The sequence below is a fragment of the Tachyglossus aculeatus genome, chromosome 1 (genome assembly GCF_015852505.1).
Source record: "Tachyglossus aculeatus isolate mTacAcu1 chromosome 1, mTacAcu1.pri, whole genome shotgun sequence".
NCBI classification, from domain to species: domain Eukaryota; kingdom Metazoa; phylum Chordata; class Mammalia; order Monotremata; family Tachyglossidae; genus Tachyglossus; species Tachyglossus aculeatus.
This window is the reverse complement of record NC_052066.1, coordinates 30,376,987-30,391,484: the sequence shown is the minus strand read 5'-3', so window position 1 is coordinate 30,391,484 and position 14,498 is coordinate 30,376,987. Positions and strand designations below refer to the sequence as shown.

The 14,498-nt window shown below is 50.6% G+C and overlaps 1 protein-coding gene across 1 annotated transcript; it reads right to left on the bottom strand.

Annotated features, from left to right (window-relative positions):
• Positions 1-349: 349 nt before the first annotated feature.
• ZDHHC19 (zinc finger DHHC-type palmitoyltransferase 19) lies at positions 350-13,733 on the bottom strand. The gene is made up of 8 exons (XM_038750689.1): positions 13,588-13,733; positions 12,927-13,048; positions 10,457-10,596; positions 6,771-6,943; positions 3,495-3,600; positions 2,021-2,106; positions 846-1,014; positions 350-528 (listed from the first exon to the last, which is right to left on the bottom strand). Exons 1-8 carry the CDS (start codon positions 13,689-13,691, stop codon positions 370-372), a joined length of 1,059 nt encoding a protein of 352 aa, XP_038606617.1. The 5' UTR covers positions 13,692-13,733; the 3' UTR covers positions 350-369.
• Between the last annotated feature and the right edge of the window lie 765 nt (positions 13,734-14,498).

Here is a 14,498-nt window from a genome sequence, read left to right as displayed (position 1 = left end):
AAGCACTTAACCAATGCAAATATTATAACTGCAATAATGGGGTACACACCCAAAGGGTTCCCCGTCTGTCCCCCGATCCTAGCCAGGGCTCTGGGCTGGAGAGGGGATGGGGAGAGGAGGATGAGGAGGGAGGGGATGTTGACTCCAGCCCAACTGGGGAATGGTGGGAAACAAAGCTAAGGGAAGAGAAGCTATCATCCCTTTCTCCTTGCTGTTCACCAGGGCCCTGGGGATTGATACCCGCCCACCCATTCACTTGCCCCCTTCACAGACCCCCTGCCCCTCCCTCATTTCCCAGGAGCCCCCCACGTGGGGACCCAGAGACATTCAGGAGTCCTGTAAGGGCTGGTGAAGGTGATTTAATGATGACTAAGGGAGTCCATCACTCCCACGGGCAGGAGGCCTGGGGGGTTCTGGGCAGGAGATGGGATCCAGCTGGGGTCCTTGCCTGGGCCCGGCATGCGGGTTCGGGCTGGGGGACAGGCCCCATCTTGGGGTCTCCTTCGGCTGGGGCAGGACATCGGACACCTGCGGTCAAAGATGAGAGGGAGGAGGGCGGGGGAGAAATCTATGCACTCACTCACGCACACAAACACAAAGTGTCTCCTCTTCTTGGTGCCTCAGTTCCCCAGTTGTGTTCCGCTGGTCTTCCCCCTCCCCAGCTCTGCTCCCCTCTCAGGGGTGGGTCTCAGGGCTGGGATGGAGGATTGGAGGAGGGGAAGGGAGACTCGGTTCTCTGGGTCTCATGGAAGCCTCCACCTCTGCCCTCCCCGCTTCCCGCTTGCCTTCAGTCAGAGCTGCCCACCGCTAACTGGCTTCTCCCGCTCTGCCACTCTTCCCCTTACCTCCTGAAGAGCGGCTGCCTCCCCTCTGCCCAGAGACTCCCTCTCCAGCCTCCACAGAGGCTGCGGGAAGACATCGGGGTTTGCTTGCCAGCGGGCCCAGGGGTGGTCAGGCACCCCAGTCCAGTCAGGGCCCAACACCCTCTGCAGCTGGACAGCCTCGGCCATGTACCTGGAAGACACCCCGCCAGTCATAATAATAATAATGGTATTTGTTAAGCGCTTACACATCCTCCCCTGTCAGAGAGGGCCCTCTGCCTGGATCCGTAGACCCCCTTCCCCTGATCTGGACCACCCCCATCCCACCTCCATTCTGGGTGGGGAGTGTGATCAGGGGAGGAAAGAGAAGCAGGGAGAGATGGAGGCAGGGAGAATTTGGAAGAGCTGGGAAAGGGACGTGGGCACCCTCCTCCCAGCCCTTGCCAACTGGGTCCCATCTAAAAATCCCTGAGGCAAGATCAAGGGGGAAGAGGAAGGGGGGAGAGGAGAAAGAGGGAGAAGGGATGAAGAGAAGGAGTAGACCGTGAGCCCACTGTTGGGTAGGGACTGTCTCTATGTGTTGCCAATTTGTACTTCCCAAGCGCTTAGTACAGTGCTCTGCACATAGTAAGCGCTCAATAAATACGATTGATGATGATGATGATGGATAATAATAATAATGGCATTTATTAAGCGCTTACTGTGTGCAAAACATTGTTCTAAGCGCTGGGGATGTTACAATAATAATAATAATAATGGCATTTATTAAGTGCTTACCGTTTGCAAACTATTGTTCTAAGCGCTGGGGATGTTACAATAATAATAATAATGATAATGGCATTTATTAAGCACTTACTATGTGCAAAGCACTGTTCTATGCGCTGGGGAGGTTACAAGGTGATCAGGTTGTCCCGCGGGGGGCTCCCAGTCTTAATCCCCATTTTATAGATGAGATAACTGAGGCACAGAAAAGTTAAGTGGTTTGCCCAAAGTCACACAGAGGACAATTGGCAGAGGAGGGATTTGAACTCATGACCTCTGACTCCAAAGCCCGGGCTCTTTCCACTGAGCCATGCTGCTTCTCACGAAAGGAATGAAAGGGATGAAAGGAAAGGACAGTCCCGAGGGGAAACGGGACAGGTGAGGGAGTGACGGAGATGCCGTCACCCTCTTCTGGAGCCCCACTTCCCCCGACTCACTTGGGTCCCAGTGGCGCACAAAGGGCCAAATACCAATTGAGGAGGCAGCCCTGGTTGAAGGGGTTGTAGTTCCGCAGGTAATGGCACTGAGGAGAGAGGAGTGGGTGGGGGCCATCAGGGAAAAGAAGGGAGAGGAAATCCCCCAGTCAAGGCCCTAGTCGGCTGCCTCTACCTCCCTTCAAGGCCCTACTGAGAGCTCCCCTCCTCCAGGAGGCCTTCCCACACTCAGCCCCCTCCTTCCTCTCCCCCTCCTCCCCCTCTCCATCCCACCCGCCTTTCCTCCTTCCCCTCCCCACAGCACCTGTATATATGTATATATGTTTGTATGGATTTATTACTCTATTTATTTATTTTACTTGTACATATTTATTCTACTTATTTTATTTTGTTAATATATTTTGTTTTGTTCTCTGTCTCCCCCCTTCTAGACTGTGAGCCCGCTGTTGGGTAGGGACCGTCTCTGTATGTTGCCAACTTGGACTTCCCAAGCGCTTGGTAGCATGCTCTGTACAGAGCTGGGAGCGAAGCAGCGTGGCTCAGTGGAAAGAACACGGGCTTGGGAGTCAGGGGTCATGGGTTCAAATCTCTATATGTTGCCAACTTGTACTTCCCAAGCGCTTAGTCCAGTGCTCTGCCCACAGTAAGCGCTCAATAAATACGACTGAATGAATGAATGAATGAGAGACCAGGCCACCCCAAGACAAGGGCAGTGCCTGACCTCTGCCGGTCACCCCGGGATCTGCACCAAGAGGGGTCAGGAATAATAATAATAATAATGATAATAATAATAATAATAATAAATTAAATAATAATTAAAATGGGGGTGAAGACTGTGAGCCCCCGTGGGACAACCTGATCACCATGTAACCTCCCCAGCGCTAAGAACAGTGCTTTGCACATAGTAAGCACTTAATAAATGCCATCATTATTATGATTATTAGATACAAGCTAATCAGGTTGGACCCAATCCCTGTCCCACATAAGGCTCCCGGTCTAAACCCCATTTTACAGATGAGGAAACTGAGGCACAGAGCAGCGAAGTGACTTGTCCAAGGACACAGAGCAGACAAGGCCTTCCCAGACTGAGCCCCTTCCTTCCTCTCCCCCTCGTCCCCCTCTCCATCCCCCCATCTTCCCTCCTTCCCTTCCCCACAGCACCTGTATATATGTATATACGTTTGTACGGATTTATTACTCTATTTATTTATCTATTTATTTTACTTGTACATATCTATTCTATTTATTTTATTTTGTGAGTATGTTTGGTTTTATTCTCTGTCTCCCCCTTCTAGACTGTGAGCCCACTGTTGGATAGGGACCGTCTCTAGATGTTGCCAACTTGGACTTCCCAAGCGCTTAGTACAGTGCTCTGCACACAGTAAGCGCTCAATAAATCCGATTGATGATGATGAGGACGGGCTTGGGAGCGGGTTGCTTGTGTTACCGCGGCGGTGACTGCGTTGGCCACCCTTACCTTGCTCTCGAAGGACCGCTCGGCCGCGCTGACCGACAGGGCCTGCAGACCCAGGAGCAGCAGCAATGGCACCAGGAAGATCGCCGCTGGGACCGATACCACCACGCTGGTCCCCTCCCGCGTTAAGGAGAACCGACCGATCAATAAGTCCAAGCCGTCCGTCAATCAGTCCGTAGTATTTAGTGATCGCCCAACCTGTGCACTGCATGAAGCGCTTGGGAAAGTCTAATCGAGTAAGTAGACAGCTTGTATTTCCCAAGAGCTTAGTACAGTGCTCTGCACACAGTAAGCGCTCAATAAATATGATTGATTGATTGATTGATTCCCCCTCTAGACTACAAGCTCACTGTGGGCAGGGAATGTGGCTATTGTATTGTAATAATAATGTTGGTATTCGTTAAGCGCTTACTATGTGCCAAGCACCGTTCTAAGCGCTGGGGTAGACACAAGGCAATCAGGTGGTCCCACGTGGGGCTCACAGTGGAAAGAGCCCGGGCTTTGGAGTCAGAGGTCATGGGTTCGAATCCCAGCTCCGCCAACGTGTCTGCTGTGTGACCTTGGGCAAGTCACTTAACTTCTCGGAGCCTCAGTTCCCTCATCTGTAAAATGGGGATGATGACTGTGAGCCCCATGCGGGACAACCTGATCACTTTGTATCCCCCCAGCGCTTAGAACAGTGCTTTGCACATAGTAAGTGCTTAACAAATGCCATTATCAACCCCATTTTACAGACGAGGGAACTGAGGCCCAGAGAAGTTAAGTGACTTTTTAGACTGTGAGCCCACTGTTGGTTAGGGACTGTCTCTATATGTTGCCAACTTGTACTTCCCAAGCGCTTAGTACAGTGCTCTGCACACAGTAAGCGCTCAATAAATACGATTGATGATGACTTGCCCAAGGTCACACAGCTGACAAGAATCCACGACCTCTGATTACCAAGCCCGTGCTCTTTCCACTAAGCCACGCTGACTCTCCCAAGCGCTTAGCAGTAGAGAAGCAGCATGGCTCAGTTGAAAGATCACGGGCTTTGGAGTCAGAGGTCATGGGTTCAAATCCTGCCTCCACCGCACGTCTGCTGTGTGACTTTGGGCAAGTCACTTCACTTCTCTGGGCCTCAGTTCCCTCATCTGTAAAAATGGGGGTGAAGACTGTGAGCCCTCCGTGGGACAACCTGATCACCTTGTAACCTCTGCAGCGCTTAGAACAGGGCTTTGCACATAGTAAGCACTTAATAAATGCCATCATTATTATTCAGCACTTAGAACAGTGCTTTGCACCTAGTAAGCGCTTAATAAATGCAATTATTATTATTCAGCGCTTAGAACAGTGCTTTGCACATAGTAAGCGCTTAATAAATGCCATCATTATTATTCAGCGCTTAGAACAGTGCTTTGCACATAGTAAGCGCTTAATAAATGCCATCATTATTATTCAGCGCTTAGAACAGTGCTTTGCACATAGTAAGCGCTTAATAAATGCCATCATTATTATTCAGCGCTTAGAACAGTGCTTTGCACATAGTAAGCGCTTAATAAATGCCATCATTATTATTCAGCGCTTAGAACAGTGCATTGCACATAGTAAGCGCTTAATAAATGCCATCATTATTATTCAGCACTTAGAACAGTGCTTTGCACATAGTAAGTGCTTAATAAATGCCATCATTATTATTCAGCGCTTAGAACAGTGCTTTCCACATAGTAAGCGCTTAATAAATGCCATCAGTATTATTAGCACAATGCTCTGCACACAGGAAGTGCTCAATAAATAGCACGGATTGTTTGATTGATTCCTTGCCCTTTGCCCAAATTTGCCCAGATTGACGGGCGAAGGAGGGGACCACCTCTCTAACACCTCTCCTGGCCTCTTTTTTATGATATCCGTTCAGCGCTTACTACAGACCTGTCACTGTACTAGGCACCAGGGAAGATACAAGCTAATCAGGTTGGACACAATCCATGTCCCATATAGGGCTCATAACCCCCATTTTACAGCGGAGGTAACTGAGGCCCAGAGAACAATAATAATAATAATAATAATAATGACGGTATCTGTTAAGCGCTTATTATGTGCCAAGCACCGGGGTAACTGAGGCCCAGAGAACAATAATAATGATAGTAATAATAATGATGATGGTATCTGTTAAGCGCTTATTATGTGCCAAGCACTGGGGTAACTGAGGCCCAGAGAACAACAACAATAATAATAATAATAATAATAATGATGGTATCTGTTAAGCACTTATTATGTGCCAAGCACTGGGGTAGCTGAGGCCCAGAGAACAATAATAATAATAATAATAATAATAATAATAATAATAATAATAATGAGGGTATCTGTTAAGTGCTTATTATGTGCCAAGCACTGGGGTAACTGAAGCCCAGAGAACAATAATAATAATAATAATAATAATGACGGTATCTGTTAAGCGCTTATTATGTGTCAAGCACTGGGGTAACTGAGGCCCAGAGAACAATAATAATAATAATAATAATAATAATAATAATAATAATAATAATGGTATCTGTCAAGTGCTTATTATGTGCCAAGCACTGGGGTAACTGAGGCCCAGAGAACAATAATAATAATAATAATAATAATAATAATAATAATAATAATGACGGTATATGTTAAGCGCTTATTATGTGCCAAGCACTGGGGTAACTGAGGCCCAGAGAACAATAATAATAATAATAATAATAATGACGGTATCTGTTAAGTGCTTATTATGTGCCAAGCACTGGGGTAGATACAAGCTAATCAGGCGGTCCCACGTGGGGCTCCCAGTCTCCATCCCCATTTTACAGATGAGGGAACTGAGGCACGGAGAAGTTCAGTTAAGAAGTTAAGTTGGAAGCGGCGTGGCTCAGTGGAAAGAGCCCGGGCTTTGGAGTCAGAGGTCAGGGGTTCAAATCCCGGCTCCGCCACTTGTCGGCTGTGTGACTTTGGGCAAGTCACTTCACTTCTCCGGGCCTCAGTTCCCTCATCTATAAAATGGGGATTCAGTCTGTGAGCCCCACGTGGGACAACCTGATTACCTTGTATCTCCCCCAGCGCTTAGAACAGTGCTAAGCGCTTAACAAATACCAACATTATTATTATTATTATTAAGTGACTTGACCCAGGTAAAACAACAGACTAAAAGGCGGATGTGGCATTAGAACCCAAACCCTTCCGATTCCTAGGCTCGGGCTTTATCCAGTAGGCCGGACTGCCTGGGCTCTGCCCGTCCCCTCGCCCCTCGCCCGCTCTCTCGGCCCGTTCCCGCTCGGCTACGCGCAGAACTTGTCCACGGAGAAAGGCCGGTGATAGCTGTACACGAAAAAGGCCAGGCAGGAGGCCAGCACAGCGCCGGTGTACAGGCTGAGCGACCACACCAGCAGCAGGAAGCAGCGGAAGTTGCGGTGGCCGACGCAGTTGTTCACCCACTTGCAGTGGTGATCGAAGTCCTGCGGAGCAGCTTGGGGTTCAGGGGAGCGGTGGCCCGGCCCGAACCCCTTCCCCACTCCCGAATCCTGAATTCCTGGCTTCCCTCTCCCGGCCCCGTCTTGCTCCCGTCCCAGGTTCTCCCTCCCTCTGCCCCCCAGAATATGTACGAATCATCAATCAATCGCATTTATTGAGCGCTTACTGTGTGCAGAGCACTGTACTAAGCGCTTGGGAAGTACAAATTGGCAACATATAGAGACGGTCCCTACCAACAGTGGGCTCACAGTCTAAAATCAGCTAAAACACCCCAAGAGTCCCAGTTCCCAAGCCCGGATAATCCAACGGATTTCCCGCTCTCCGCTCTCCCGTCATCCTCCGCTGGACTTCCCAGCTTCCCACCTGGACTAGCCGTCCCTACTCTCTGTCTCCCACCGATGTAGTAAGCAGATGTAATAAAAGAAGCAGCGTGGTTCAAGTGGAGAGGGCACGGGCTTTGGAGTCAGAGGTCATGGGTTCGAATCCCGGCTCCGCCACATGTCTGCTGTGTGACCTTGGGCAAGTCACTTCACTCCAGCGCTTAGAACACTGTTTGCACATAGTAAGCGCTTAACAAATACCATCATTATTATTATTATTCTCTGGGCCTCAGTGACCTCATCTGTAAAATGGGGATGAAGACTGTGAGCCCCCTGTGGGAAAACCTGATCACCCTGTAACAGCCCCAGCGCTTAGAACAGTGCTTTGCACATAGTAAGCGCTTAATAAATGCTATTATTATTATTATAATAGCAGTGGTGGCGGCGACAGCGGCACTTTCGGAGCACCCCCTTCATTCAGTCATACTTATTGAGCGCTTACTGTGTGCAAAGCACTGTACTAAGTGATTAGCGCTGTACTTAATAATCAATCAATCGTATTTATTGAGCGCTTACTGTGTGCAGAGCACTGTACTAAGCGCTTGGGAAGTACAAGTCGGCAACATATAGAGACAGTCCCTACCCAACAGTGGTATTCAGCGCTTACTATGTGCAAAGCACTGTTCTAAGCACTGGGGAGGCTACAAGGTAATCAAGTTGTCCCATGGGGGGCTTACAGTTTTAATCCCCATTTTCCAGATGAGGTAACTGAGGCCCAGAGAAGTGAAGTGACTTGCCCAAAGTCACACAGCTGACAGTTGGTGCAGGGCACCGTACTGATTGGGAAGCACAGGATAAAGACATGACCCATTCTCTGCCCACAGGGAGCTCACGACTTAGTGGTTTGGGAGTCAGAGGACATGGGTTCTAATCCCGGCTCCACCATTTGGCTGTTGTGTGACCTTGGGCAAGCCACTTAACTTCTCTGTGCCTCAGTGACCTCATCTGTAAAATGGGGATTAAAACCGTGAGCCCCACATGGGACAACCTGATCACCTTGTAATAATAATAATAATGGCATTTATTAAGCACTTACTATGTGCAAAGCACTGTTCTAAGCACTGGGGAGGTTACAAGATGATCAGGTTGTCCCTCGGGGGGCTCACAATCTTCATCCCCATTTTCCAGATGAGGTAACTGAGGCACAGAGAAGTTAAGCGACTTGCCCAAAGTCACACAGCTGACAATTGGCGGAGCCGGGATTTGAACCCTTGAGCTCTGACTCCAAAGCCCATGCTCTTTCCACTGAGCCCCGTATTTACCCTTCTAGACTGTGAGCCCGCTGTTTGGTAGGGACTGTCTCTATATGTTGCCAACTTGTACTTCCCAAGTGCTTAGTACAGTGCTCTGCACACAGTAAGCACTCAATAAATACGATTGAATGAATGAATGAATACCCCAGCGCTTAGAACAGTGCTCAGCACATAGTAAACACTTAACAAATACCATCATTATAATAATAATAATGGCATTTATTAAGCACTTACTATGTGCAAAGCACTGTTCTAAGCACTGGGGAGGTTACAAGGGGATCAGGTTGTCCCACGGAGGGCTCACAGTCTTAATCCCCATTCATCCATTCATTCATTCAATCGTATTTATTGAGCGCTTACTGTGTGCAGAGCACTGTACTAAGCGCTTGGGAAGTACAAGTTGGCAACATAACTTTAGGTAACTGAGGCACAGGGTAGTGAAGTGACTTGCCCTGGAATGCCCTCCCTCTGTCCATCCGCCAAGCTCGCTCTCTTCCTCCCTTCAAGGCCCTACTGAGAGCTCATCTCCTCCAGGAGGCCTTCCCAGACTGAGCCCCTTCCTTCCTCTCCCCCTCGTCCCCCTCTCCATCCCCCGCATCTTACCTCCTTCCCTTCCCCACAGCACTTGTATATATGTATATATGTTTGTACATATTTATTACTCTATTTATTTATTTATTTTACTTGTACCTATCTATTCTATTTATTTAATTTTGTTAGTATGTTTGGTTTTGTTCTCTGTCTCCCCCTTCTAGACTGTGAGCCCACTGTTGGGTAGGGACTGTCTCTATATGTTGCCAGCTTGTACTTCCCAAGCACTTAGTACAGTGCTCTGCACACAGTAAGCGCTCAATAAATACGATTGATTGATTGATTAATTGATTGCCCAAAGTCACCCAGATGACAATTGGAAGAGCCGGGATTTGAACCCATCACCTCTGACTCCAAAGTCCGGGCTCTTTCCACTGTGTCAGTATTATGATTACACTCTAACGGGGTAGACACACACAGAGACATTTACAGTCCTCTATCAATCAATCGTATTCATTGAGCGCTTACTGTGTGCAGAGCACTGGACTAAGCGCTTGGGAAGTACAAGTCGGCGACATATAGAGACGGTCCCTACCCAACAGTGGGCTCACAGTCTAGAAGGGGGAGACAGAGAACAAAACAAAACATATGAACAAAATAAAGTAGATAGAATAGATACGTACAAGTAAAATAGAGTAATAAATCCGTACAAACATATATACAGGTGCTGTGGGGAAGGGAAGGAGGTAAGGTTGGGGGGATGGAGGGGGAGAGGAAGAAGGGGGCTCAGTCTGGGAAGGCCTCATAGACTCTAGACTAGACTCTAGACTGTAAGCTTGTTGGGGGCAGGAAACATGTATGTTTATTGTTGCGGCGTACTCTCCCAAGCATTTAGCGCAGTGTGTGAGCCCACTGTTGGGTAGGGACTGTCTCTATATGTTGCCAACTTGTACTTCCCAAGCGCTTAGTACAGTGCTCTGCACACAGTAAGCGCTCAATAAATACAATTGATTGATTGATTGATTGATTGGTAAGCGCTCAATAAATACGGCTGACCTACGGCCTGACATTTATCGTGACTCAGGGTAAGGCAGTGGGTGTGATCGCCTGGGAACGGAACCAGCCTGCGTGGCTTGTGTCCTGTTAGACTGTGAACCCACTGTTGGGTAGGGACCGTCTCTATATGCTGCCAACTTGGACTTCCCAAGCGCTTAGTACAGTGCTCTGCACACAGGAAGCGCTCAATAAATACAATCGATTGATTGATTGGAGCCTGTGACCGTGTGGGCGGGAGGCGGGAGGCGGGTGGGGGTAGCGGGCAGGGCCGTCTCACCTCCACACAGATGTTACAGGTAGGGCAGTGGATGGTGCGCGGAGGCCGGTGGTAACAGCACTTTGGACACCACTGCAGGCGGAAGGCCGTCCTGTTCACCCACATCACCCGCACTTCCCGTGGGCACTGCCATTCGGTGCCTGGCCCCCGGGAGAGACCCCCGAATCTCAGACACCCGACGCTGGGCATCGGGTGGTAGCGGGAGAGGCCGAGCAGCTGCCAGCCTGCAGTCCTGGCCAGCTTCCTGGCCTGGGCATCCTGCTCTGGCCGGTAACCAGCCATGCCACCCAGCTCTGTCCAGTAAATAATAATAATAATGGCATTTGTGAAGCGCTTACTATGTGCAGAGCACTGTTCTAAGCACTGGGGGGGATACAAGGTGATCAGGTTGTCCCACATGGGGCTCACAGTCTTCTCTCTCCCCCTTCTAGACTGTGAGCCCGCCATTGGGTAGGGACCGTCTCTATATGTTGCCAACTTGTACTTCCCAAGTGCTTAGTACAGTGCTCTGCATACAGTAAGCGCTCAATAAATATGATTGATTGATTGATTGATTTAACGACAGAAGCAGTGTGGCTCCGTGGAAGGATCCCGGGGTTTGGAGTCAGAGGTCAGGGGTTCAAATCCCGCCTCCACCATTTGTCAGCTGTGTGACTTTGGGCAAGTCACTTCACTTCTCTGGGCCTCAGTGACCTCATCTGTAAAATGGAGATTAATCAATCAGTCATATTTATTGAGCGCTTACTGTGTGCAGAGCACTGTACTAAGCGCTTGGGAAGTACAAGTTGGCAACATATAGAGACAGTCCCTACCCAACAGTGGGCTCACAGTCTAAAAGGTTAAGACTGTGAGCCCCACTTGGGACAACCTGATCACCTTGTAACCTCCCCAGCGCTTAGAACAGTGCTTTGCACATAGTAAGTGCTTAATAAATGTCATTATTATTATTATTTAATCCCCATTTTACAGATGAGGGAACTGAGGCTCAGAGAAGTTAAGTGGCTTGCCCAAGGCCACACAGCAGACATGTGGTGGAGCCGGAATTAGAACCCATGACCTCTGACTCCCAAGCCCGGGCTCTTTCCACTGAGCCGCGCTGCTTCTCTAAATAAACAGTAGTGCCACCCCACTCTGTCCAGAAACCCAGAGGTGCCACCAGTTTCCTCCTGCAGCAGAGGGAAAGTATGGCTTATTAACGGGCAAAGTCTCTTCCTGCAGGAAGTAATTTCATTCACTCAATCGCATTTATTGAGTGCTTACTGTGTGCAGAGCACTGTAAAATTTGCCTTAGGAGCAAGCTGCTTCAGAGTTCCCACTGAAGGGGAACAGAGTGGGAAGCAACGAGGCACTCCATCAAACAACGGTATTTATTGAGCGCTTACTGTGTGCAGAGCATGGTACTAAGTGGTTGGATGGGGGAAGCAGCATGGCTCAGTGGAAGGAGCCCGGGCTTTGGAGTCAGGGGTCACGAGTTCAAATCCCGGCTCCGCCAACTGTCAGCTGGGTGACTCTGGGCAAGTCACTTCACTTCTCTGGGCCTCAGCTGCCTCATCTGTAAAATGGGGATTAAGACTGGGAGCCCCATGTGGGACAACCTGATCACCTTGTATCTTCACCAGCACTTTGAACAGTGCTTTGCACATAGTAAGGGCTTAACAAATGCTATCATCATTATTCTCTGGGCCTCAGTTCCCTCATCTGTAAAATGGGGATTAAGACTGGGAGCCCCATGTGGGACAACCTGATCACCTTGTATCTTCACCAGCACTTAGAACAGTGCTTTGCACATAGTAAGCGCTTAACAAATGCCATTATTATTATTATTATTATTCTCTGGGCTTGAGTTCCCTCATCTGTAAAATGGGGATGAAGACTGTGAGCCCCCCATGGGACAACCTGATCACCTTGTAACCTCCCCAGTGCTAAGAACAGTGTTTTGCACATAGTATGTGCTTAATAAATGCCATAAAAAAAAACAGCAGGAGCCCCAAAAGAAGGGAGAAGAAGTCACAACCGGATTTCCCTTCCTGTCCTCCCTCCAGTGCTCACCCCTCCAGCTTCCCATCCTGACCTCTCTCCAGTGCTCAACCTTCCTGCTCCCCTTCCTCCAGTGCTCCCCCCTCCAGCTTCCCTCCCCAAAGCGCTCCCTCCTCCGGCTTCTCTCCCTGCCCTACTTCCCTCTGACTTTCCTTCCTCCAACTCTCCCCCTTCTGGCTTCCCTCCTGCTTCCCTTCCTCCCATCCTTTTCCCTCTCTCCAGTGCTCACCCCTCCGGCTTCCCTCCAGCTTCCCTCCCTCTATCACTCATCCCTCTCGCTCTCCTGGCCTCCCACCCCCAGACGGGACTCCTCGACTTGAAACCGCCTTTTAGCTATCGTTGGGAGACGCGACTTCAAGGAAGCTGAGCCCAGGGCGGTGGAGCGATGGGGTGGACTGAGGCCCGGTGGTGGTGGCGAGGCAGCCTTCCTCACCCCGATGGAGGGTTCCAGGGTCGGAGAAGTTGAGGAGGACCAGGCTGACCAGAGTGGGGACAAATAGGGTCCCAGTCAGGACTGGAAATACCCAGTGGCCCTGTTGCACCAGCCACCTGCAACTGAGAGATGACCCCTCCAGTCAGCCCCAGGGCTAATCACTGCCCTCCCTCTGGCCTCCCTTCATCCTCCCATGCCCCGCACACCCCCTGGCCCTCAGGGAGCTCTCCATCAGAAATTCAGCAGGCCAATAAATTGAGACAGGGGAGATGGGAGTTGGGGGTTACCATTTCTTCTTGACCCACTGATTGATGGATTGATTGATGGCGACTGGGGTGGGCCAATCTGCTCTCCAGTCTGGCCAGCTGCTCTGCTCCCCCCTACCCCATCCCCCAACTCCCCATCTCTCCCTTTTCCCCTTGGCCCCCCACCCCAGGTTCAGATAGCCTTCCCACACCCCAGCTGGTAGTGCCATCACTACAGCCCAGGGCAGTAGGCTGAGTTGGGGTGTCCCTTGGGTACTGGTGGGGGCCAAGGGGAAGACCACCTGGGACAAAGGTCCAGAAGGTGGGAGGGGTGAGGAAAGCCAGGGAGGACTCTGGGACTGGGCCCCTGCCCACCATGGGAGGCACAGTGAGCCGGGGTTGGCGGGGAAACTCACGGGAAGGAGAAGAAGAGGCCGCTGAGGCTGACCAGTAGTGCCACGTTGATGGCGGCGAATAAGCTGGGCAGGGCCCAGGGCCGGGGCGACGGGCCCGGAGGCATGGCCACACACCCGCCCCTAGGGAACCGTCAAACTCCGGCCCCTCGTGGGATGCCCGGCTCCTGGAACCCCAAGGTGAGGCCACCATGTTGCCACGGCGACGACCCAACCCGAGGTCTGCAATATGATGTCACAGTGAGGAAGAAGGGGTCAGTGCAGCCGCTTCCCCCTTCCTGCCCTCTGCCCACCACTCAGTCCCCATCACAGACCTCCCAACTCCCCACCAAATCCCTCCAGAGCTGGCAGCCAGTACTGGTTAAGCGCTTACCACGTACCAAACACTCTGCCAAGCGCTACGGTGGACACAATACAAATCAGATCTGACACAGTCCCTGTACCACACAGCGATCGTGGTGGAACAGGAAGGATATCTCCCCTCTGTCTCGGGGAGAGGCAGACAGGGAAGATTCTCCCCTCTGCCAGGGGGAGAGGCAGAAGGGAAAGAGTTGCCCTCTCTGTCTTGGGGCAGAGGCAGACAGGGAAGACTCGCCCCTCAGTCTGGGTGAGAAGCAGACAGGGAAAACTCTCCCCTATGCCTGGGTGAGAGGCAGACGGGGAAGACTCTCCCCTCTGTCTGGGGGAAGAGACAGACAGGGAAAAATCTCCCCTCTGGGAGAGAGGCAGACAGGGAAAACTCTCCCCTTTGCCTGGGGGAGAGGCAGATGGGGAAGACTCTTCCCTCTGTCTGGGGGAAGAGGCAGACAGGGAACAGTCTCCCCCTCTGGGAGACAGGCAGACAGGGAAAATTTTCCCCTTTTCCTGGGGGAGAGGCAGAGAGGGAAGACTCTTCCCTCTGCCTGGGGGAAGAG

Coding starts and splice junctions, on each gene's coding strand:
- ZDHHC19 (XM_038750689.1), bottom strand. CDS start 13,691: ATGCCTCCGGGCCCGTCGCCCCGGCCCTGGGCCCTGCCCAGCTTATTC. Junction 13,049..13,587: donor GGCCTCTTCTTCTCCTTCCC/GTGAGTTTCCCC, acceptor GTCATCTCTCAG/TTGCAGGTGGCTGGTGCAAC. Junction 6,944..10,456: donor CCTGTAACATCTGTGTGGAG/GTGAGACGGCCC, acceptor GCTGCTCCGCAG/GACTTCGATCACCACTGCAA.